The following is a 25,000-nucleotide window of genomic DNA, read 5'->3' as shown; positions in this document are numbered from 1 at the left end:
TAGCATAAAGCGCTAATTATAAATCGACAGGCTAAAAAGTGTAGCTTTTAAAAAATATTTTTTGAGAATAATGCAATGAAAATAATACAATGAAAATAATACAATGAAAATAATACAATTAAAATAATACAATTAAAATAATACAATAAAAATAATACAATGAAAATAATACAATGAAAATAATGCAATGAAAATAATACAATTAAAATAATGCAATGAAAATAATGCAATAAAAATAATGCAATTAAAATAATGAAATTAAAATAATACAATTAAAATAATACAATGAAAATAATACAATGAAAATAATGCAATGAAAATAATGCAATAAAAATAATGCAATTAAAATAATACAATGAAAATAATACAATTAAAATAATACAATGAAAATAATACAATGAAAATAATACAATGAAAATAATGCAATGAAAATAATACAATTAATATAATACAATGAAAATAATACAATGAAAATAATGCAATTAAAATAATGCAATGAAAATAATACAATGAAAATAATACAATGAAAATAATACAATGAAAATAATACAATTAAAATAATGCAATGAAAATAATACAATGAAAATAATACAATGAAAATAATACAATGAAAATAATGCAATAAAAATAATGCAATGAAAATTTGGAAAAAAATAAACTCCTTCTTTGTAAGAGATCGCATATGAAAATATCAGCAACAGCGAAGGATGGATGGCAAGCGATTATATTCGCAGCAGGAGCAGCGTTTGAACGCGTATGCAAATGGGCAAGTGTGCGCTAGCTGGTGCGAAAGGAAAAGGGAAAACAAAGGACACCACATAGTTAGAGAGAAACAAAGTCGGAGCCGAAGGAGACGGACGTATAAAGTGAAAGCGAGAATGAGCTGGCTGTGGCATACATTTGGTTGGAAGAAAGAGAAACATCAGGCAAGATGAACATGTGGCAGCCAGAGACTTTTTGACGAAACGGGAGAGTAACGATAATAAAAGCTGTTAAAAAGAGAAAAAAATGCCCGGATTTTATTTATTTCCAGTTTTATTTTTATGAATTATTGAAGTAAAGTTTTATATTTTATGAATTATTGAAGTAAAGTTTTATTTTTATGAATTATTGAAGTAAAGATTTATTTTTTAGGAATTATTGAAGTGAAGTTGTATTTTTATGAATTATTGAAGTAAAGTTTTATTTTTAATGAATTATTGAAGTAAAGTTTTATTTTTTAGGAATTATTGAAGTAAAGTTTTATTTTTATGAATTATTGAAGTAAAGTTTTATTTTTATGAATTATTGAAGTAAAGTTTTATTTTTATGAATTATTGAAGTAAAGATTTATTTTTTAGGAATTATTGAAGTGAAGTTTTATTTTTATGAATTATTGAAGTAAAGTTTTATTTTTTAGGAATTATTGAAGTGAAGTTTTATTTTTAGGAATTATTGAAGTAAGGTTTTATTTTTAATGAATTATTGAAGTAAAGTTTTATATTTTAGGAATTATTGAAGTAAAGGTTTATTTTTTTAGGAATTCTTGTAGTAAAGTTTTATTTTTATGAATTATTGAAGTAAAGTTTTATTTTTATGAATTATTGAAGTAAAGTTTTATTTTTCTAGGAATTATTAAAGTAAAGTTTTATTTTAATGAATTATTGAAGTAAAGTTTTATTTTTATGAATTATTGAAGTAAAGTTTTATTTTTATGAATTATTGAAGTAAAGTTTTATTTTTTATGAATTATTGAAGTAAAGTTTTATTTTTATGAATTATTGAAGTAAAGTTTTATTTTTATTAATTATTGAAGTAAAGTTTTATTTTTATGAATTATTGAAGTAAAGTTTTATTTTTATGAATTATTTAAGTAAAGTTTTATTTTTTATGAATTACTGAAGTAAAGTTTCATTTTTATGAATTATTGAAGTAAAGTTTTATTTTTATAAATTACTAAAGTAAAGTTTCATTTTTATGAATTATTTAAGTAAAGTTTTATTTTTTAGGAATTATTGAAGTAAAGTTTTATTTTTTAGGAATTATTGAAGTAAAGTTTTATTTTTTAGGAATTATTGAAGTAAAGTTTTATTTTTATGAATTATTGAAGTAAAGTTTTATTTTTATGAATTATTGAAGTAAAGTTTTATTTTTATGAATTATTTAAGTAAAGTTTTAGTTTTAAGAATTATTGAAGTAAAGTTTTATATTTTATCAATTGTTGAAGTAAAGTTTTATTTTTATGAATTATTGAAGTAAAGTTTTATTTTTATGAATTATTGAAGTAAAGTTTTAGTTTTATGAATCATTAAAGTAAATTTTCCCCACTCTTTATCGGTGCCTAAACCTAAACGTAGATTCCATGAACAAAGCTTCTTTCTTAGAACTGCACGCCTGCGGTATTGTCTTCCGTTTTCCAGCTTTCCGGCTGACTACAATATGGTTGTCTTCAAGTCTAACGTAAACAAGTTCTTGATGAGCCGTTCCATATAAGTTAACAAATTTACCGAATTGGTTACTATATTGTCCGATTTCTACTGTACACTCTTTAGCCCTTATCCTCGAGTGGCCTCTGGACCTTGATAATGTGGTGATGCCTGTGTAAAAGAAAAACAAAACAAAACAAAAAAGCAGACAAACATAAAACAATCATATACCAGAAAATAAAAATACCCGTCAAATTACAAAACACTTTCTCCCTTTTTTTACTCGCTGTTAAAGTGAGATTTACCTCTATTCTGTTGACCTTTTGATGGAAAATATTTTTTTTCTTTTTCTTTTTGTCTTCCCCTTACAGGATATCAGAATCGGTATCGGAATCGGAAAGATCTGTGCTTATCTTTTAATTATGTTTTTCATTTGATTTTTGTTTAAAGCAAAATATCCTATTGCTGATAGTCATGATAAAAATGGTAAATATTGATTTTAAACAATAAAACCAAAATGTATGGATCTTTTTTTTTTTTTTTTTTTACACAGTGGTCACCAATTATCAAGGCCCGGAAGCCACTCAGGGATAAGGGTTATTGCAAGTACGTTACGTTAGTGTAGAGATTTGATGAAGTGTTTACTTAAGGGGGCGGTTTATTAGGAATTTGTTAGCGTTGGACTTGAAGACATCCAAGTTGTAGTCAGGTGGGAAGCAGGCAGACGGAACAGAGTTCCACAGGCGTGCAGTTCTAAGAAAGAAGCTTTGTTCATGGAATCCACGTTTTGATTTAGGCACAGACAAAGAGTGGGGGAAATTTTTCACAGTGGATTCAGCTAGACGGGTGTTTTTCGTGAAAGATTGGCGAGGGGGGGGACCAGAGATTGGACTTCAGACGAGCACCTGCCATGGAAATAACGATAAAAACAAGGATAGGCTTGCAACGTCTCTTCTGTGGGAGAGAGGGTACAGGGTAGAGAAAAGGGCATCTCCACTAAGCCACAAAGTCTATTTTGTACTCGGTCAAGGAAGGATAGGCTGTTTTTATCAGCCCCTGCCCAGATATGGTAGCAGTATTCCATCCTTGGACGTACTTGGCTTTTATATAGATAGAGAATTGCATCAGTAGTGAGATATCTTCTGGAGTGGTAGAAGGATCCCACCATCTTTCCCTCCCCCAAGTGTTTTTTATGCTTGAGAAAATGTAGGCATATTTAATGGGTGTTTTTATTTTAATAAGGAAAAAATAACAACTTTTAGTTAAATATTTAGAGTTTTATAAAGAATCAGAATCGGAATCGGTAATTGTATCGGAATCGGAAAAAATACTGGAAGCACCCCATCACTAATTAGTAGTGATCTATCACCATCCATTCTTTTAATGTGAATTTATCTATATAATATTCTACTTATTCATTTCTTAGTTAGTCTGTGCGTTATGCTTTGAAAAAAGCCAGATACAATTTTTGAAGGCCAAATTGCTTTAAAAAAAAAAGGCCAAATTCACAAAGTTTGGTTTTAAAAGAGCCAGTCTAACAACCTTGTATAAGAATATGTGTTACCTCCCTTTAATCGAAAAAAATCAATCTGTATAATATTCTGCTTGTTCATTCCTTAGTCTATACGTTATGCTCTGAAAAAGGCCAAATACAATTTTTATGTCCAAATTGCTTTTAAAAAAAGGCCAAATTCACAAAGTTTGGCTTTAAAAGGGCCAATCTGGCAAACCTGTACAAGAACATGGTGACCTTCCTTTGATGGAAAAAAAAATCTACATAATATTCTGCTTGTCCCTTCCTTAGTCCGTACGTTATGCTTTAAAAAAGGCCAAATACAATTTTTGAAGGCCAAATTGCTTAAAAAAAAAGGGCCAAATTGACGGGATTTAAAAAATCCAATCTGCCAACTTTGAACAAAAAATATGATCATTATCATTTTCCTATGTAAGCATTCTACTTCTAGAGTGGGTAGTATGGTTCTACAGATGTAGTGACCTCCCTTTGATGTAGCCTCATTTGTGAATATCTATATAATATTTTCTGCTTGTTTCTTTCTCATTTAGGCTATACATTATGCTTTTAAAAAGACGATATACAACTTTTAAAACATAAATTCCTTAAAAAAAAAAAAGGGTAAAAATCGCGAAATTTGTCCTTAAAAAGGCCAATTTCGCAACTTTGGACACAAATATGAGAGTGACCTCCCCTTGATGTAGCCTCGTTTTCGAATATCATTTTGATAATTATTGTTGTAATGGGTGTAAGAAAGGAACTCGTAGTAATTTCGAGATGCAGGAAAAAAAAAGTTGAAGAAACGTTATGTAAAAAAGGGAACATTTGAAAGAAACAGGGAAAAAGGAAGTACATTGTCTGCTGAAAGGTGCGGGATTAAAGGAGTAAATTAAGGATTGTTTCTTATAATGTGGATTTTTTTATTATTTGTATTGAACTATGTAGCACAATATTACTTTCTGAGTACTTATTAATTTATCTCATTTGGGGCAGTGCTATATTTCATAGAAATGTTAGTGAACTCAGATTTGCTGCGTGTTATTGGTTTTGCTGTTCAAAAAACTAATCCAAAAAAACTATCAGTTTTATTAAAACATATTTTTTGATTCAATATAATTCTCATTTTGTGGAATTTCCATGCGCCGTGCTAATAGTATCATGTTCTGTTTATGATATCAGATCAATAAATCGATATACGATTCAAATAATTAAAAAAAAAAAAATTAATTTGGTAGTGTCATTATTAGGCCTATGACAAGAGAATATTCTTATTGTTTTGACTCTCGAGTATATATCCGACACAGTTAATCAATCAAGAACCACATCACTATCTAAAAACATAAGATTAACTGATATATACTAGAGAGTCAAAATAATGAAAAGAATATTCTCTTGTCATAGCCCTAATAATGAATTACCCAAAACCAAAGTGACACTAACACTAGGCGTGTTTAACCGGCTTCCTCCGAAGGAGGAAATTTCTAGGGAATATCAAATTCATAACTGATCTCCAGTTGCTTGTATATCCACCGAGATGGCAACTTAGGTTTCTGCAATTCCTGCAAGGAGGTGTTGATACCCTCCTACATGCAGCACCTAGCCAGTACCAACTGGGTGACCATTTGGTACTGACTAGGCTCAACGTTGCTTAACTTTGGTGATATAATGAGAACCAGTATGTCAACGTGATTATGCTGTATAATAATTTAGGTCAATCTTAAAATAAACAATGACTATTATTATCGACTCCTGTTGTGCTATGTCTGCCACCAAAGTGACACTAACACTAGGCGTGTTTAATCGGCTTCCTCCAAAAGAGGAAATTTCTAGGGAATATCAAATTCATAACTGATCTCCAGTTACTTGTATATCCACCGAGATGGCAACTTTAGGTTTCTGCAATTCCTGCAAGGAGGTGTTGATACCCTCCTACATGCAGCACCTGGTCAGTACCAAATGGTACTGACCAGGCTCAACGTTGCTTAACTTTGGTGATATAATGAGAACCAGTATGTCAACCTAAAACCATGTAAGACATTAACTGATATATACTCGAGAGTCAAAATAATGAAAAGAATATGCTGTTGTCACATCCCTAGTCATTATTATGAAATTTATACCAGCTAGCAAAAATTAATTATATTTTTGTATAAAAATTACTCCAGACACAATATGGAGCCACTTGACGTAAAGAGCAAACAATAGCAAGAGATTATTATCGCAAAGACCAAGAATGCAGGTGAAAAAGCACGGAAGTTTGGGATTGCAGGGAGTTTGACCAACCAAGGAAAATTTGGAAGCGAGTAATAAGACAAGACCATACAGAGTGAAATTTTCTTTTTGCTTTTTAATGGAAATCACTCCAGGCAAGACATAAAGCCACTTGATGTAAGGGGCTAACAGGAACGAAAGATGCTTGTTGCAAAGACAGAAGACTTTAATCTGAAAAAAAAAAAAAAGGCAATATGTAGAAGGAAAACAGTCAGCAGGCAGAGAGTTCCATAACGCTGCGGATCTTGAGAAGAATCTACTGGAATAGGAAGCTGTATTACGATGAGGAATCAAAACAGTAAATTAATGGAGACCACTGGATCAAAGAATCAATTCTCGCGTTGCCCACGCACAGTTCAAGCATTTCAAAATACAACCGCTAGAAACAACCTCTGGTTTTAACCGACCATTTGTCCAAAATATTAGCATGTCCAGTGCCGCGACCACGTAAGTTGGTTTATATTGATAAAAAATGTCTTGCTCTTCTTATATTGAGCACTCTTAATAACTTTGCTAAATTTATTAGTTCTCGCACTTGAATACCTTTAAACTGGAACATATATATATATATATATATATATATATATAACAATAATATAAAACTGAATGTGTGTGTGTGTGTGTGTGTGTGTGTGTGTGTATGTGCCTGGTCACGAATAGGCTCCTATATGGTTGACTATTTAAAAAAAACTGATTACATATAATGATAGAAGATGTATCGAGACACAGGAATGGGTATGTTTGATCTGACAGAACGGTGGTTCATTAAAGTTGTGGGGTCTGTGTTCGCGCCTGGTCCACAAAGTATGGAAATAAAAAATTTAAAAATTAAAAAAAAAAAACGTTTACAAATGTTTTTGATATAGATGTACATAATAATACTTTGATAAGTATGTTTTAACTTAAATAGGGATGGTATAATAAAATTGTGGGGTCTAAGTTCGCGCCTGGCCTCCATAGAATGGAAATAGGCACACACTTTAATAAAGACTTTTCATATCTGTCTGCGTAAGTATACTTTGATAATTATGTTTCAGTTTGAAGAAATATGGTATAATAAAATTATGGGGTGTTCGTTCGCACTTGATCTCCATAGAATGGAAATATGTCACAACGTTTAACAAGTTTTTTTTAATATAGATCCACAGAATATTGTGATAAGTGTTTCAGTGTGAACATGTATGGTATAATAAATTATGGTGTTTATCTATTTTATTTTTACTTTCATCATATTTTGCTTTGGTTTTGATACCCAAAAATTCAACCCAAATTTACAACCCTTCCTTTTTATAACCTATCATACTTTCATAAATGAGAGTCCATTTTCTGTAGGCTGTTTTTGAACCCAGTCAACGACGGGTACTTTTGCTAGTATATATATATATATATATATATATATATATATATATATATATATATATATATTTCTTATGAAATGATTAAATATATATATATTATAATCATTTATATTTATAATATATTTTAAGTTTACCATTTTGATTACCTTGGTAAACTTATTGTAATTTATATATATATATATATATATATATATATATATATATATATATATATATATATATATATATATATATATATATATATTTCTTCTGAAATGATTAAATATATATATATATATATAAATATATATATATATACATATATACATTTCTTATGAAATGATTAAATATATATATATATATATATATATATATATATATATATATATATACATTTCTTATGAAATGATTAAATATAAATATATATATATATACATTTCTTATGAAATGATTAAATATATATATATACTAGCAGGGGTGCCCGGCGTTGCTCGGGTGTTTGGAGGTGTATGCTGTGCAAAAAAAGCAAAAAAACAAAAATAATGGTTAATTTTTTAAAACTTTGACCCCTATTATGACCCCTTAAAATTTATAGTTTCGGGCTCAAATCACTTTATTAAGTTAGATCCAGGTTCAAGGAACCTATATCTAAAATTTCAAGTGTCTAGACCCAAAATTGTCGGAGGAGTTTGGTAGAGTTCTTAAAGGTCAAATCGTTGAAATTTGACCCCTTAACAGCCAAATTTCTGGCTGACACCCGTCACATCGATTTTCCCAAATCTCAGTACCCGGTATTTCAAGTTTCGAGTCTATGGACTAAAAATTGACAGAGTTATTGCGTAGGGAAATGTACACAGACAGACAGACGCACAGACAGACAGACAGACAGACAGACAGACACGTTCACTTTTATAGATATATATAGATATAGATATATATATTTAATCATTTCATAAGAATATATATATGCATGACTTCTTTATGATTTCTTTTGCATTGACAAGGCATTAAGTAATCCAAGAATTCATATTCAGATGCGTTTCTTATCTTAGAATCAGCTTTTAATTCCGCAACACGCAAGGGTTAAATTATTGACTCCCTCTAAAAAATGATTTTATTAATAGAAACCAAAAATAAAAATGATCAATAGTCCGAAAAGAAAATCAGAATCGATTTCTTTCTAAAACTCTAGAAGAAATCGATAAGCAACCAATTTTTTTTTATTAATCGAACGAATTGATTTCTGTTTTTCTATTTTCAGTCTTGATCAACATGAATCGCTACATGAACCGATTCCGTAACTTCTACGGCAACATGTACCGCGGTAGGTACCGAGGTATGATGGAACCGATGTCCCGCATGACCATGGACTTCCAAGGAAGATACATGGATTCCCAGGGAAGAATGGTTGACCCCAGGTACTACGACTACTACGGAAGATTCAACGACTATGACCGTTACTACGGAAGATCCATGTTCAACTACGGATGGATGATGGATGGTGATAGGTACTACAGGTACAACCGATATATGGACTTCCCCGAGAGGTACATGGACATGTCTGGCTACCAGATGGACATGTATGGACGTTGGATGGACATGCAGGGACGCTACTGCAACCCGTACAGTTACTGGATGATGTACAACTACAACAGACACGGTTACTATCCCAACTACTCCTACGGCCGCCATATGTTCTACCCTGAGAGATGGATGGACATGTCCAACTACTCCATGGACATGTACGGACGTTACATGGACAGGTGGGGACGTTACTGCAACCCGTTCTACCAATTCTACAACTACTGGAACCGCTACGGCAACTACCCCGGGTACTATAACTACTACTACATGTACTACCCAGAGAGATACTTCGATATGTCTAACTGGCAGATGGACATGCAGGGACGCTGGATGGATATGCAGGGAAGACACAGCAGCCCCTATTGGTACAACTGGTATGGAAGACAGATGTACTACCCCTACCAGAACTACTATTGGTACGGCCGATGGGACTACCCCGGAATGGACTATTCCAACTGGCAGATGGATATGCAGGGACGCTGGATGGACATGCAGGGACGATACATGGATTTTCCCTTTAACTACTACAACTGGTATTAAAACGGGAAGCAGACCACGAGAATATGTGATAAAACCTTCCACAAGGATTTGCGATTTGAATTTATTGGACGGCTGAACAATTGCTAGAAGAACAATATCAATAAGAGAAATATTTTATTTATTAACACAATTTAAGAATGAGGCCCAAAAAGGGAGAAAAGAGGAAGTAAACTTTCAGGTCACTTCTTTTATATGGCTGATAACAACAACAAAGCCACATAAACCAATGGTTGATCGCCTCCTCGTCACGTGATCTGGAAATCAACATATTAGAAAAAAAGTACCACCTATATATATATATATATATATATATATATATATATATATGGTGTAGCTATGTTTTTTAATTGTTCTACCAAGCATATTTCATTGAATATGATAGACTGTCTATTTGATATTTTATCAATTTTTTTTTCAAACATTGTAATAAATTTTTTGCAAATCATTGTGTAAGGTAAATAAAAATGTCCCCCCCCAAAATAGTCTGTAGTTTGTACGTCATTTTTCGATCTTCCGACAAATTTTCAGTCACAATCCGGATGTACTATTTTATTTATTTATTTTTTTAATTACATTTTTACCCCAAATAAGACACATTGGCACTTTGAAGTAGGGGGCTACTATCAGGGACATAACCTACAGGAGTACTATGTAGGGAGTTGGGCAGCAAGATGTCTGTTCACATTACACTTGAACTCCTGCATGTCAGTACAGTTGAGAAAGCAGGGACCTGGAAGGGAGTTCAAAAGTTAAGCAGTCCAGGGGAAGAAACTACTGGAGTAGAAAGCTCTCTTACATCTAGGGATCTCTACTGTGTAGGGGTGGGATTTAGCTGCTAGTTGGGTTTGTCAGGGGTATTTACGTCGAGGGGGTACAAGGGCTGGCAGTTCGTCAGAGCATTCATCATTAAAATACTTGTAGAACAGGCAGAAGGATGCAACATTTTGTCGATGGGACAGAAGCTGAAGCTTAGATGACAGTTCAGTACCTAACAGGTTGGCGACTCTCTTTTGAACATCGTCTAGGAGCGAGAGACTAGTAGCAGATGCACCAACCCAAATGGGACAACAATACTCCATACATGCGAATGGTGGCCTTACAGAGGTACAAGATATTTTCAGGCGTTAGTAGTTTTCTGGTATGGTAGAGAGAGCCCATCTTCTTTGCAGTGGTCTTGGCAATGCTCTCAATGTAACTGTTCCCTGTGAATGTTAGTTCGAGGTGTTTAAAAGAAGTACTTTCAGGTATTATATATTATTCTAGTTTTCATATGCTAAATAGAAAACGAGGATCATCAACTGTTTACCATGCAGCTGTTTTGGGAAATTAAAGACCAAAATTTGTTCCTATATAATTTTATATGCTAACGTATCAGCATCATTATTATTTATTTATATATATAGATATAAAGGTGGAACGATAAATTTGTCGCCCTAAATGAAACAACATTACGGCTTTATTTTAAAACTTTTATTGAAAAAATCAATTCAGGTAACTTGATTATGCAGTATAGCTGACACCTATTTAATTTAGTTGCCTTCAGCCTCAATCACCGCCTCGATATGGGTCTGGAACTGGGAGCAGCCTTTTCAACAAGCACTGGCGGGAGCTTGGTGAATACTCGGCGGATGGTGGCGATCAGGCTGGCTTTGATGCTGTGGGGGATCCTGTAAGTGATGTTCTGGACATATGGCCAAACGAAGCAATGAAAGAAGTGTACGAAGTCGTAGCACTTCGTCTTTCGATTTTACAGTTTAAATGCTTCCATTTTCCTTTCAATTCTTCTTCTCCATCTTATCATGCGTATAAATCAAGCAATAAAACTGGTCAACGCAGATTACGTACATAAATACGTATTATTAGGCGCCGTTTAACAAATTTGATTATTAGTGTTAAGTTTGCAGGTTGAAACAAGTAACGTAGAAAGCAATACAAATGACGACTCAACAAACAAAGGTAGATCAAATAAGAAGTGTATTAGGAAAAGGTATATTTACAGGATATTTACATAATGGTGTCAAATAAGAGAGTCTTTGCTGGAGAAACATATCTGCTCTCGGCGGCCTTCGGTGGCTTCTGGTGAACACACACTCAGACTAACTGAGTCTTCCTATTTATGTGTAATTACTATCCACATATGCAAATGAATGTGTGCCACCACAACAATTAGTTTCTTTCATTATCAATGCTCTCAATGTATCTGTTCCAACTCATGTTCCCTGTGAACGTTAAGACGAGGAGTTTGAAATACATACTTTCAGGTAATGTATTTTTAGTCATAGCTATTGGAGGTTGAGAAGGTTTCTTGTAATTATGGAAGGAAACAAGCTTAGTTTTGGCAGCATTGAATGTGACCATCCATTTTTGTCCCCATTCCACTACAGATTGGAGGTCATCCTCTAGCGTTTCTGCCATTTCCTTAGATATGTGTTCATTTGTTTTCCCCTCATGCCTGTTATAGAGCGTGGTATCATCAGCAAATGTACCTATCTTAGAAACAATTTTATCAGGGAGATCCTTTATGAATATTGGGAATAATAAATGTACTCCCGCATTTATATCATATTGTTGAGCTGAGGACAACCTGGATGTTTCAATGGGCACTAGCTTTTCAAGACACATGGGAACCACACCAACTGATTTCATAAGGAACCTTTTTTTTTTTCTTTTTGTACTAAATTAGTTGACACTTATCAAGACTAAAAAAATCTTTGAAGATTAACATTAACGAGATGAAATAGATTGACAGATGAATAGTGATGAATATTATGAGAGGATTTAAAATCTCCACATATCATCGACCCAAAACAACAGCTGACCCAGAAAATAGAATTTTTTTTCTAGTGTTGGGATGATTAATCAGAATCGGGAATCAAGAAAATCAGAATTTTTTAAGGTATCAGACTGGTGCTACCAGATCAGGCTGTCTGAAGATATTGGTTTCCTGTGACGAAATGTAGCTAAAATTGATGCTTTTTGTTTTTCTGCTTCCTTTTGCAGAACTTAATTAGGAATAATAAAGGTCCGATGATAGACCCCTGAGGTACACCCGCATTTATATCATATTGTTTAGATGTACGATCATCGAGGACAACCTGGATTCTTCTTTTAGAATCACTTCAGATGCCGGATGGGACTTGTGCAGTTTACGGACCGTGTTATTTTTTAAATAATATTTTCGGGTTTGTTTTACAATCAACAGAGGTACGAAATAGTGATGGGACGATTTCAATATTTTTCCCGATTCCGATACAATTACCGATTCCAATTCAGATTATTTATAAATTTCTAAATATTTTATTATTTAACAAATTCAAAGACGAGAGATGCTAATTGACCTTAGTCTTGAAAGGACAAAATATCCTGTACCTCTACAAGGCCAAAGAAGGTGGGTTCCCTCTATCAAGCTAGAAAACTACTCACGCCTGAGAGTATCCTGTACCTCTACAAAGCCACCATTCGCCCATGCATGGAGTATTGTTGCCACATTTGGGCTGGTGCATCTACCACTAGTCTCTCTCCCTCTAAGATAGGATGCAAAAAAGAGCCATCAATCTAATCGGTCCCACTTTGTCAACTAAGCTCCAGCCCCTGTCCCATCGCCGCAATGTTGCATCACTGTGCATGTTTTACAAATATTTTAATGGAATGTGTTCTGATGAATTCGTTGCACTTGTATCCCCTCGACGTACATATCCCCAACAAACCTGCTTAGCAATAAGATATCACCCCTTCACTGTTGATGTCCCTAAATGCCAGAAAGCTTTCTATTCTAATCGTTTCTTCCCCCGAACAGCTAGATTTTGGAATTCCCTTTCCTGCTGCCTGCTTCCCTGGCTGTACTGATATGCAGAAGTTTAAATGTAACATTAACAAATATCTTCTTAATCTTTGCTAGACATGACCTCAATTAGTAGCCCCTTACGTCGAAGTGACGATATGCTTTGGATATTTATGCAAATTACGGACCTTGCTGAAATAAAAGCGTTTATTATTCATTGACTCAGTTTTAACATAAGAGACATTGAACAATTCAAAAAACAGTACTTACCATATACACTTACCCGTGACCACCAAACGCCTCAAAATAACACGACATGCCAGTTCCTACCAGTGCTCGCTACTAGCATCCAGTGATAGACAATTTGATCTTGGAGCAGTGGGAGGACCATAGATTGAAGCTCAGCTGAGCACTTGCCATGAAAATAATGATAAAGCAGAGACAAGCTAGCAACGTCTCTTCTGTGGGAAAGATGTTGCACTGAAGAGAAAAGGGCATCCCCCACTAAGTTATCAACTCTATTTTGAACTCTGTCAAGGCAGGATAAGCTGTTTCTAGCAGCTCCTGCCCAGATGTGGCAACAGTACTCCATTATTGGCTGTACCTGGCTTTTATATAGATAAAGAATTGCATCAGGAGTGAGATATCTACTGGAGCGGTAGAAGGCTTCCACCATTTTTCCAGCAACCTTGGCAATGAATTTAATATAAATGTTCCATTTCATGTCAGGAGTAAAGGTCAAGCCCAGAAGCTTGTCAAAACATGAAGCCTCCACCCCTTCCCAAGACGAGAGCTATTCATTTCAACCGATGCCAGATGGGGATCAGAGCGTCGATTATGTAAAGATAGAAGCTTGGTTTTAGATGTATTAAAAGTAACCAGCCACCTCTTTCCCCTTTGTACCACATGCTCAAGATAAGAGGAGAGAGAATCAGAGAGAACTTGGTTGTTTAAAATCTTTGATGTGCTACCATAGACTGTAGCGTCATCGGCATAAATGTCTACGAATAATGTAAGGATGTTATTTGGAAGATCATTAATGTAGATCAGGAAGAGAGTTGGGCCCAGGATGGAGATACATTCCTCTATAAGACATTTACAAGCATACATGGCGTTACTTGTTTTAGTTTATTCTTGTTGGGTGTTAAGTTATTGCTTATTAGTAAATAAGTTGTTTTAATTTTTTAAGTTGATAATTTATTTTTAATGGTACAAATGAGTTTATGTACGATAAATCTCATTTTTTTTTTCGGTTTTATAAACAGAATATGTCGTTGTCGTTGTTGTTGGTGTTGTTTGTAATGGCGGCTAAAGTGTGTTTAATTTGTTGGTCGACGATATAATGTGGGAAGTTGTTATTAATCAGGGTTTATTTTATATCAGAGAGTGTCTACTATTTCGTTAGTAGATGAATTGGTTTTATGTTTTATTATAAAATATTTCGTTAGTGGATAAATTGCGTTTGGCTTAGTAGATGAGATTTTTCACTAAGTATCGCAAGAAAAATAATACAGGGATTACCCCTGCTTGTTCAACAAAATATGTATATGAGAAAAAATGCTATATCTTCTTCGGTACTCTTATAATTTTTTTTTTTTGTGTGTGTATTGATGTTCATATTAAAAACCCCGTTTTCTATTTATTTAAAAGGAAAATACAACTTTGTTATATATGAGCCGTGGAATTGCATTCACTAGCAAGATATCTAGATAATTTGCATATTCTTTTAAACATTCATTTTAATTAATTCCCTATTAGTTTTTTTTCTCGGTTTTCTTTTAGAATGATCGTCTTTAGTTATTGCGTGTAATTATATTCATGCAGATATTCTACATGATTTATACTTGCGTAATATTTGCGTAAAAAGCTTATAGTAAACGCAAACATCTTTCAATATATATTTATGTATGTGGATATATATTTGTTTGAAAAATTTTGCCTACCAAACTCCTCTGTCAGTTTTTGGTCTACAGACATGAAACTTCATATATAGAGTACCTATTTACTATGCCTCCCCACCGGACAGAGTTAGACACCAGGGTCGTTTTTTAACGTGGAGAAAAGGTACAAAAATAAAAATTGTCTCAGTCCTGAAGGATTTCTCCTCCACCGAAAGAGAACAAGAAATAGAAGTGCAGCATCTGAAGAACAGATGGTATTTATTTGCTCCCCCACCGAGCAAATTAGGCACAAGGCCGATTTTAAATGTGAGGAGTGAAAGGAGGGGGAAGCGAAAAAGGGGACCAGCTCCCGAGAGGTGGGAAATGGGAGCTGGTTAAAGGTCAGGCATGTGGGGTTGCCCCCACATCTGGTCTTTGCTTGCAGTATCTGCTGGAACAGATGGTATTTATTTGCTCCCCCACCGAGCAAATTAGGCACAAGGCCAATTTTTAATGTGAGGAGTGAAGGGAGGGGGAAGGGAAAAAGGGGACCAGCTCCCGAGAGGTGGGAAATGGGAGCTGGTTAAAGGTCAGGCATGTGGAGTTGCCCCCACATCTGGTCTTTGCTAGTCATAGCTAGTCATAGCTAGTCATAGCTTGCAGTATCTGCCGGAACAGATGGTATTTATTTGCTCCCCCACCGAGCAAATTAGGCACAAGGCCAATTTTTAATGTGAGGAGTGAAGGGAGGGGGAAGGGAAAAAGGAGACCAGCTCCCGAGAGGTGGGAAATGGGAGCTGGTTAAAGGTCAGGCATGTGGAGTTGCCCCCACATCTGGTCTTTGCTAGTCATAGCTAGTCATAGCTTGCAGCATCTGCCGGAACAGATGGTATTTATTTGCTCCCCCACCGAGCAAATTAGGCACAAGGCCAATTTTTAATGTGAGGAGTGAAGGGAGGGGGAAGGGAAAAAGGGGACCAGCTCCCGAGAGGTGGGAAATGGGAGCTGGTTAAAGGTCAGGCATGTGGGGTTGCCCCCACATCTGGTCTTTGCTAGTCATAGCTAGTCATAGCTTGCAGTATCTGCCGGAACAGATGGTATTTATTTGCTCCCCCACCGAGCAAATTAGGCACAAGGCCGATTTTTAATGTGAGGAGTGAAGGGAGGGGGAAGGGAAAAAGGGGACCAGCTCCCGAGAGGTGGGAAATGGGAGCTGGTTAAAGGTCAGGCATGTGGGGTTGCCCCCACATCTGGTCTTTGCTTGTAGTATCTGCCGGACAGATACTACACTTTGATCTTGGCCCGAAGGCCAAGTATAGTAATGAATATAATAAATATAGAGTATTCAAACTTTATATTTGAGTTTTAGTCGGGGAAAATCGGTTCAAAAGTGTGGCAATTAAAGAAATGTAATTTGCCAGGTGAAGGTCGAACGACAGCATTCCGATTATGCATGCGTAACGTAATAGCTATTGGTTCATGTTTTAATTTTTAGTCCTGCAACGAACGTGTCTTCATAGCTCAGGTATTAACGTCAAAGGAAAAAGTAAAGATTAAGCTAAAAGTTTTGGTTTCGATTCTCGATGGTGATGCACGAGTCATTTTTTTTTTTTTTTTAACTTTTTAAATCATTACTATATATTGGGTCCAATATAATTTAATAATAAATCAAAATACCATATTCAAACGTATTTTACGACCGGGCAATGCTAATATATATATATATATATATATATATATATATATATATATATATATATATATATATATAAATTTCTGCCTTTGAATTATTATGGAGCATCTTCTTCCAATTACGGGATGTCTTTGGATTTTACTTGTACAAATGGAAATTCTTTTTACTTTCTTGAAGTTTTACATTTGGATTTTACCGTCACTGGATTTTTTATCTTCCACCAGACTATCCATTCATGTGTAATCACCTTTTTCTTTACCATATTCCCTCTGCTTAACTTATTTTGTTTTCAAGTGAGATCTTTGACTTATTTGTTGTTTCATCAAATACTTTTGCATGCAAAATCCGATCCCGCATTTTGCTAATTCCTACCCTCTGATGAGAAGGAGAGTATTTCTTCGAAACTCCGCGGATTAAAGACTAGCCATTTATCTAGTGTTTCCTTTTCAGATTAAATATGTTTTTAACTCATTTCAAAGTGTTTTTTAACATATTTTATTAACTGTTTGCTCATATATATATATATATATATATATATATATATATATATATATATATATATATATATATATATATACTAGCAAAAGTACCCGTTGTTGACTGAGTTAAAAAACAGCCTACAGAAAATGGACTCTGATTTATGAAAGTATGATAGGTTATGAAAAGGAAGGGTTATAAAGAGATAGCTTCGAATTTGGAGGTATCAAAACCAAAGCAAAATATGATGAAAGTAAAAATAAAATGGATAAATCCCATAATTTATTATACCATACCTGTTCACACTGAAACGCTTATCACAATATTCTGTGGATCTATATTTAAAAACCTTGTTAAACTTTGTGACATATTTCCATTCTATGGAGGTCAGGCGCGAATGAACACCCCATAATTTTATTATACCATATTTCTTCAAACTGAAGCATAATTATCAAAGTATACTTACACAGATAGATATGAAAAGTCTTTATTAAAGTTTGTGCCTATTTCCATTCTATGGAGGCCAGGCGTGAAGGCACACCGCACAATTTTATTATATCATCCCTATTTAAGTTAAAACATACTTATCAAAGTATTCTTATGTACATCTATATCAAAAACACTTCTAAACTTTTTTTTTTAGTTTTTAAATTTTTTATTTCCATACTTCGTGGACCAGGCGCGTACGCAGACCCCACAATTTTAATGAACCACCGTTCTGCCAGATCAAACATACCCATTCCTGTGTCTCGATACATCTTCTATCATTATATGTGATCAGTTTTCTATAATAGTCAACCATATAGGAGACTATTCGTGACCAGACACAGACACAGACATTCAGCCTTATATATATATATATATATATATATATATATATATATATATATATATATATATATATATATATATATATGTAAAAGCTCGATAAAACCAAGTAGGAGATAGAGCTTATAATAAGAGCAAATAGTTAATAAAACATGTTAAAAACACTTTGAAAAAGAGTTTAAAACATATTTAATCTAAAAAGGAAACACTTAATAAGTGGATAGTCCTGGATCCGCGGATTTCGAAGAATATTTTCCTTCTCATCAGAGGGTAGGAATTAGCAAAATGCTTGATCGGATTTTGCATACAAAAGTATTTGATGAAACTGCAAGTAAGTCAAAGATCTTACTTGATAACAAAAAGTGAAGCAGAGGGAATATGATGAAGAAAAATGTGATTTCACGTGAATGGATAGTCAGGTGAAAGGTAAGGTATCCAATGACGGTTAAATCCAAAAATGTAAGTCCAAGAAAGTTAATTTAATTTTCCATTCGCATAAGTAAAATCCAAGGAAATCGCGTAATTGGAAGATGGTCCAAAATAATCCAAAAGGCTGAAATCCATGGAATAATTAACAAATATGTACAAGGAAAAGGGGGAAAATCCCAATAATTACAAAAGAAAAATAAGATATACTTCTTACACGGCTGCCGAGAACAAAGTTCTTTGTTCTCGGCAGCCGTGTTAAAAGCATATCTTATTTTTTCTTAACAATTGTTAATACTTTCTGAATTGTTTTTACATCATTCATTTCCGTATTACGTTTAAGTTATTTTAACGCAATTTTCTTACAAATAAATCTACTTTAACCCATTGACAACCATAAGAGCATTTTACAACGGAGATTTACCCACCGCCTTCATTTTTATTTCAATTTATTCTCCATTTTTTAATACACCTTTCTTAAAAAAACATTCATACATTTTCTTCTACACTACCAACATAAATAAATAACACCGAAAATATGATTTTTAATTTGCGTTACAAATAAATAATCAACGCGACAATAAAACGTTTTGTACTTTGTGTACTTTTCAGCGTCTCAATTGCTTTTGTGTTTTTTCGCCTTTAAATTAAAAAATGTATCAAAATTTGAATTTAACTTTAAGTATTATGGTATCTGTTCAGTGCACATTTATCTATAAGTATGACAAACTACTTATAATTTAATGGCTGTGAGTTTTTTTTTTTTCAAAAATAAACAATTATAAACAGAACGACTCATAGAAATGTATCTATATTCTTTTTTCATTTTAATATACTTTCATAGGAATGTTTCTCTTATGTCACAGAAAACTATTTTCTTTACGCCACAACTGTCATGCTCATATATTAATTCCATAGCTAATATAACATACTGACCCAACGGGTTACAGGTAGTCTAGTATTAATATATAGTTTTTATACTGATTGGCCAACTAGAAATCCTCAACATATATAAAAACAAGAAGCAACAACAGAATTCGCGCATAAGCCTGACGAATCCTATAGTTGGATGAAACGCAGAATATTCAGTGTAGCTTAATCGCCATATATATTTTATAAATTACTAACTACCTCTACCAACGTATTGAGCACTTTTGAAGTAAATACTTAAAGTTTACGCATAAATCTATACTTTCGTATATTAAATTTATGTGAAGAAATGAAGTAGTTATAATATATATATATATATATATATATATATATATATATATATATATATATAGATAGATATAGAAATCCCCTATATCTATTTATAAATAAGCCTTTTTATTTGAACAAACATAATATTATGAATGCCCCAACCGACTAAGATTAAAATGAAAATCACAATAGAAATGTGCCTGGCAGTGTTCTTAGATAGGTTTTGCCTCGGAATGTCTTCAGAAAGTATCAACAATCGATAATCAAAAAAATCCGTTGAAAGAAGGAACAGTCGATTTTTTCTAAAGTAAACACTTTATACAGCCTAACATCACAAGTGCATTTGAGAAGTCTTATTACCACACAAGCTGTAAGCCCCGGCATATAAAACTAGCAGTAGATTCTTTGTGTATGACAGGGGCGTGTTCGAAACGAATGCTTCTGTTTAGAGCACAATTGAAGCATGATACTTGACTTTTGCACTTTAAACTTTAATTCAAGCCATATATATAAAATAATTTCATAAAATCAGCAGTAGGTTCTCTACAGTGCAATGTAGACTATTATGAACTAAGTTATTGCAGAAAGGCACGTGAAGTTTTCTCCTCGTATTCTGTGATGGGTCCCCAACTAGAGCAAACGAACCAGCAATTTGATTGGAAAATGGACGATTTCTGGATGATAAAAAAAAAAAAAATGGGAGTGTGAAAAATTAGTTGACCATCATTTAATCCTAGGTAACGTCGGATTTCGCTCTTGAGGTAGTTGCTTGTCTAGCCGCACTGATGAGCTGTGAAACAGCGAAACAGTACTGTATATGGATGACACTCTCTTTCTCTCTCTCTCTCTCTCTCTCTCTCTATATATATATATATATATATATATATATATATATATATAAATTCCACAGCCAAACAACGCAGACCACAAGAGCCATAACAGTCAACGAACCAGAAGACCAAAACTCGAGTTTCGCCCCCATTTGGGCTCATCAGTTAGACACATCCCAACTCAGGATTCGAAACCCGAGCCTCTTGCATGCGAGGTAAGCACTCTACCAACTGAGAAAACGCCCCGCACATAAGAAATTCTTGTTTGGCTTTGGAATTTATTATATATAATCTCTCACATTCTGAAAATCATATATATATATATATATATATATATATATATATATATATATATATTATTTTTCCCGATTCCAATACAATTACCGATTCGATCTGTAAATATTTAATTACAAATATTTGATTACAAACACATATTACAAATATTTAATTATAAATACAATTACCGATTCGATCTGTAAATATTTAATTACAAATATTTAATTACAAATACATATTACAAATATTTAATTACAAATACATATTACAAATATTTAATTACAAATACATATTACAAATATTTAATTACAAATACATATTACAAATATTTAATTACAAATACATATTACAAATATTTAATTACAAATACATATTACAAATATTTAATTACAAATACAGTTACGGATTCGATCTTTAAATATTTTACTATAAAGTTTTTATTTCTTTCCGATTACTGTAAAAACACACTTGTAAAGTGAGGTGATCGATAGGCTTTAGTTTAACTGATAAAATCAATAAATATTTATTAATTTATTATCATTACCAGTAGTTGAAGATTTTGTTTTTAAGCAAAATTAAATGAAAAATTAAAGAAATCGTTTTTGTCATCGGAAAATAGCACATTTTTTCCGATTCCCTCAAAAGTTCAAATTTTTTTGATTCCCGATTCCGATTAATCGTCCTCAAAAGTCATGTGTGTGTGTGTGTGTGTGTGCGCGAGTTCCTTCCTTCCTCATAGATTCCGAAACGGCTGAGCTTGTCTTTTGTAAATTTTACATTAAGCTAATTCATATATCTGGTGCAGTTTTTTTTATATACGTTTTATACAGAAATTCATCCGATACAGGAGAATATTTTAGTTGCACCAACAAAGGGAGTTAATAAAATCTCAGCAAATCATTTCTTTTTAAAAAATGATTTCTTATAATCTGCAGATATAGCTTAGTGGTAGAGAAATCACCATTTTATTTTATTTATTTATTTTTATTTAGTTCAATTTATGATAAAAGAAGAGATACTATTTAAAATCGCCGCAAATCATTTCTTCTATAATAATAGATATGCAATCTGCATAAATTTAAATCTCATGTTTATGCTAAAGAAGATTTGAGTAAAACAATGTAAAAATAAAAATAAAAGAACGCAGTTTAAATTCCCACACAAAAAAAACTAAATTTAACCTATCACAGACTTAGCACTTACATAATCTTTTAATAAAAAAATTCTATATTTGAAAATTAACCTTTTCAAATCATAAAATTTAAATTCCTAAATGTCGATATATATATATATATATATATATATATATATATATATATATATGTGTGTGTGTGTGTGTGTGTGTGTCTGTATGTGTGTGTGTGTGCGCGCGCGCATGTGTGTGTATATGTGTGTGTGTGCATTTCGTTAGAATTAGCATGCTATCAAAAATAATAAATAAGAAAGTACAAAATATTGTCGAAAATATACAATTTTATTTGAAAAAAATCATACAGACTCAAAAAATCAAAATGAAACCAATGATTATTTTCTTATCATCGCAACAATTCTTCTTCAATTGTTTGAAAAGAAAAGAAATTGTCCTTCAAAGTTAAAATTGAATAAGTTCGCTTAGGAAATTTTCCAACCGGACAATATATTATTTCCTTTCTTTAATTTGTTATTTCCTGCTATCCCAGAATTCCCAGCCAACGTTTATCCGTCCGCCATCTTTCTTTTCTTTTTTTTCATCTTCTCTTACATTTCCCAGACGATCTTACTTTTTGTCTTCAAGTTTAGCATTGGGCGGAGTAACAAAAATGGGCGGAGTAACAAAAAAATGGGCGGAGTAATAAAAGTCGATGTAGGTCTAATAATAATTATTATAGTTATCATACATATTTGACATGGACGAATCCATGTAGCGTCCCTGCATGTCCATCTGGGGGTTAGACATATCTGAGTAGTCCATGTAGCGGCCAGAATAATAATTAAAATTGGGATAATGCATATTTCGGCCATACATGAAGTGAGAGAACGGGTTGACATGGCGTCCATAGTTGTCCATCCATCGTCCTTGCATATCCATTTGGTAGTTGGACATATCCATCATCCTCTCAGGGTTACACATGTTACGATTGTACGAATAATAACTGGGATAGTTACCGTGTCTGTTATAACCATAATAGTTGAATGGGCTGTTGTAACGACCTTGCGTGTCCATCCATCGTCCGTGCATGTCCATCTGATAATTAGACATGTCCATGTACCTCTCGGGATTGTCCATGAAGCCACCGTAGCGCTGACCACCGTCCATGTAAGATCCGTAGTTGAACATAGATCTTCCACTGTAACGGTCACTGCTTCCGGAGAAGTCGTAGTACCTGGGGTCGACCATTCTACCCTGGGAGTCCATGTATCTTCCTTGGAAGTCCATGGTCATACGGGACATGGGTTCCATGACTCCACGGTATCTTCTTCCGGTTCTGCACATCTGGTTGTACATGGGTCTGTGTTTCATCATATACCTGTTCATAATGGCGACTGAAATCAGAAAAGAAAACAATTTTATTATTTAAATACCCGGCATTGCCCGGGTTGCGGTAATCAATCAGTTTTGTCTGCACGGATTAAAGTTATATTCAGAAAAAAAAAAACCCCTAAAATTTTAGTTTTTATTGTGTTTCTTTTACTAAATCCACACACACACACACACACACACACACACACACACACACACACACACACACACACACACACACACACACTTATATATATGGATTTATATATATATATATATATATATATATATATATATATATGGATTAAATGAAATAGTCATATATATATATATATATATATATATATATATATATGACTATTTCATTTAATCACATAAATTAGTATACGAAAGTATAAATTTATAAGTAAACTTTAAGTATTTACTTCAACAATGCTCAATACATAGGTAGACCAAAGTACAAAGTTATAAAATATATATGGCAATTAAGCTACACAGAATATTCCGCGTTTCATTCACACTAGGATTCGTCAGGTTTATGCGATGAGGACACACACACACACACACACACACACACACACACACACACACACACACACATATATATATAGTATTATTTATAGTATTCCGAATTTTACTGGGTTTATAGAATTGAAAATTCGCTTATCGTTCATATGCCAATAGTTTTTAAGTCAAAATGAGATGACTTAAACTGTAAGCTACAAAATTATGATATTTTATAATTGAGCATTCATATATTGTTTTAACAAAATCAAGACATCAAATAGACTGATAGCAACAAATAGTGTATTTCATCGTTAGTTACTCTGCATAATGTTTGAATTTGTCCGAATAGTTTTGAAACAATTGTAACTAACGATGAAATACACTATTTGTTGCTATCAGTCCATTCTTTGGTGTCTTGGTTTTTTGTTAAAACAATATATGAATGCTCTAATTATGAAACATGGTAATGTTGTAGCTTACAGTTTAAGTCATCTCTTTTTGGCTGAAAATTTATTGGTATCTGAACGATTACTGAATTATATAAATCCAGTAAAATTCGGAGTATTACAAATTATACTATATATATATTTGTGTAAACAAATCGAGCGGAGGTATTTCAGACGATATCAAAACATCGTTAAACTCACTACTCGTTCAAGCAGCCGCCAATAGCGTAATGGTTAGGAGCCTTGACTGCCGTACAAACGGTCGGGTTTCAATCCTGGCTTGAGGTAGTTGCCTGTCTAGCCGCACTGATGAGCTGTGAAACAGCGAAACAGTACTGTATGTGGATGACTATATATATATATATATATAAGCGTATTTTACCACCAGACAACATAAAATACGCTAAAATATGATATTTTAATTTATGCTGATCCCGAATATTATTATAAACCCAATATTGATTATTATATTGTACCGACTATATTGTAGTGATTTCCAAAGTTTG

General features: G+C 33.2%; 2 protein-coding genes across 2 annotated transcripts in view; one reads left to right on the top strand and one right to left on the bottom strand.

Annotated features, from left to right (window-relative positions):
• LOC145268669 (uncharacterized) overlaps nt 1-10,130 on the top strand; it is a 12,798-nt gene extending 2,668 nt beyond the window's left edge. Inside the window, exon 2 of the mRNA XM_080124159.1 lies at nt 8,788-10,130. Coding sequence (XP_079980285.1) covers nt 8,799-9,650 — 852 coding nt within the window. The 5' untranslated portion in view covers nt 8,788-8,798 and the 3' untranslated portion in view covers nt 9,651-10,130. The remainder of the gene's footprint in view (nt 1-8,787) is intronic.
• A 12,364-nt stretch (nt 10,131-22,494) lies between these two features.
• LOC145268675 (uncharacterized) overlaps nt 22,495-25,000 on the bottom strand; it is a 14,049-nt gene continuing 11,543 nt past the window's right edge. Inside the window, exon 2 of the mRNA XM_080124168.1 lies at nt 22,495-23,564. Within this exon, the coding sequence (XP_079980294.1) occupies nt 22,891-23,556 (666 nt within the window). The 5' untranslated portion in view covers nt 23,557-23,564 and the 3' untranslated portion in view covers nt 22,495-22,890. The remainder of the gene's footprint in view (nt 23,565-25,000) is intronic.

Source organism: Euprymna scolopes, chromosome 44 (genome assembly GCF_053919585.1).
Source record: "Euprymna scolopes isolate OS-2025 chromosome 44, ASM5391958v1, whole genome shotgun sequence".
NCBI classification, from domain to species: Eukaryota; Metazoa; Mollusca; class Cephalopoda; order Sepiida; family Sepiolidae; genus Euprymna; species Euprymna scolopes.
This window is presented reverse-complemented; position numbering and strand designations above follow the sequence as displayed.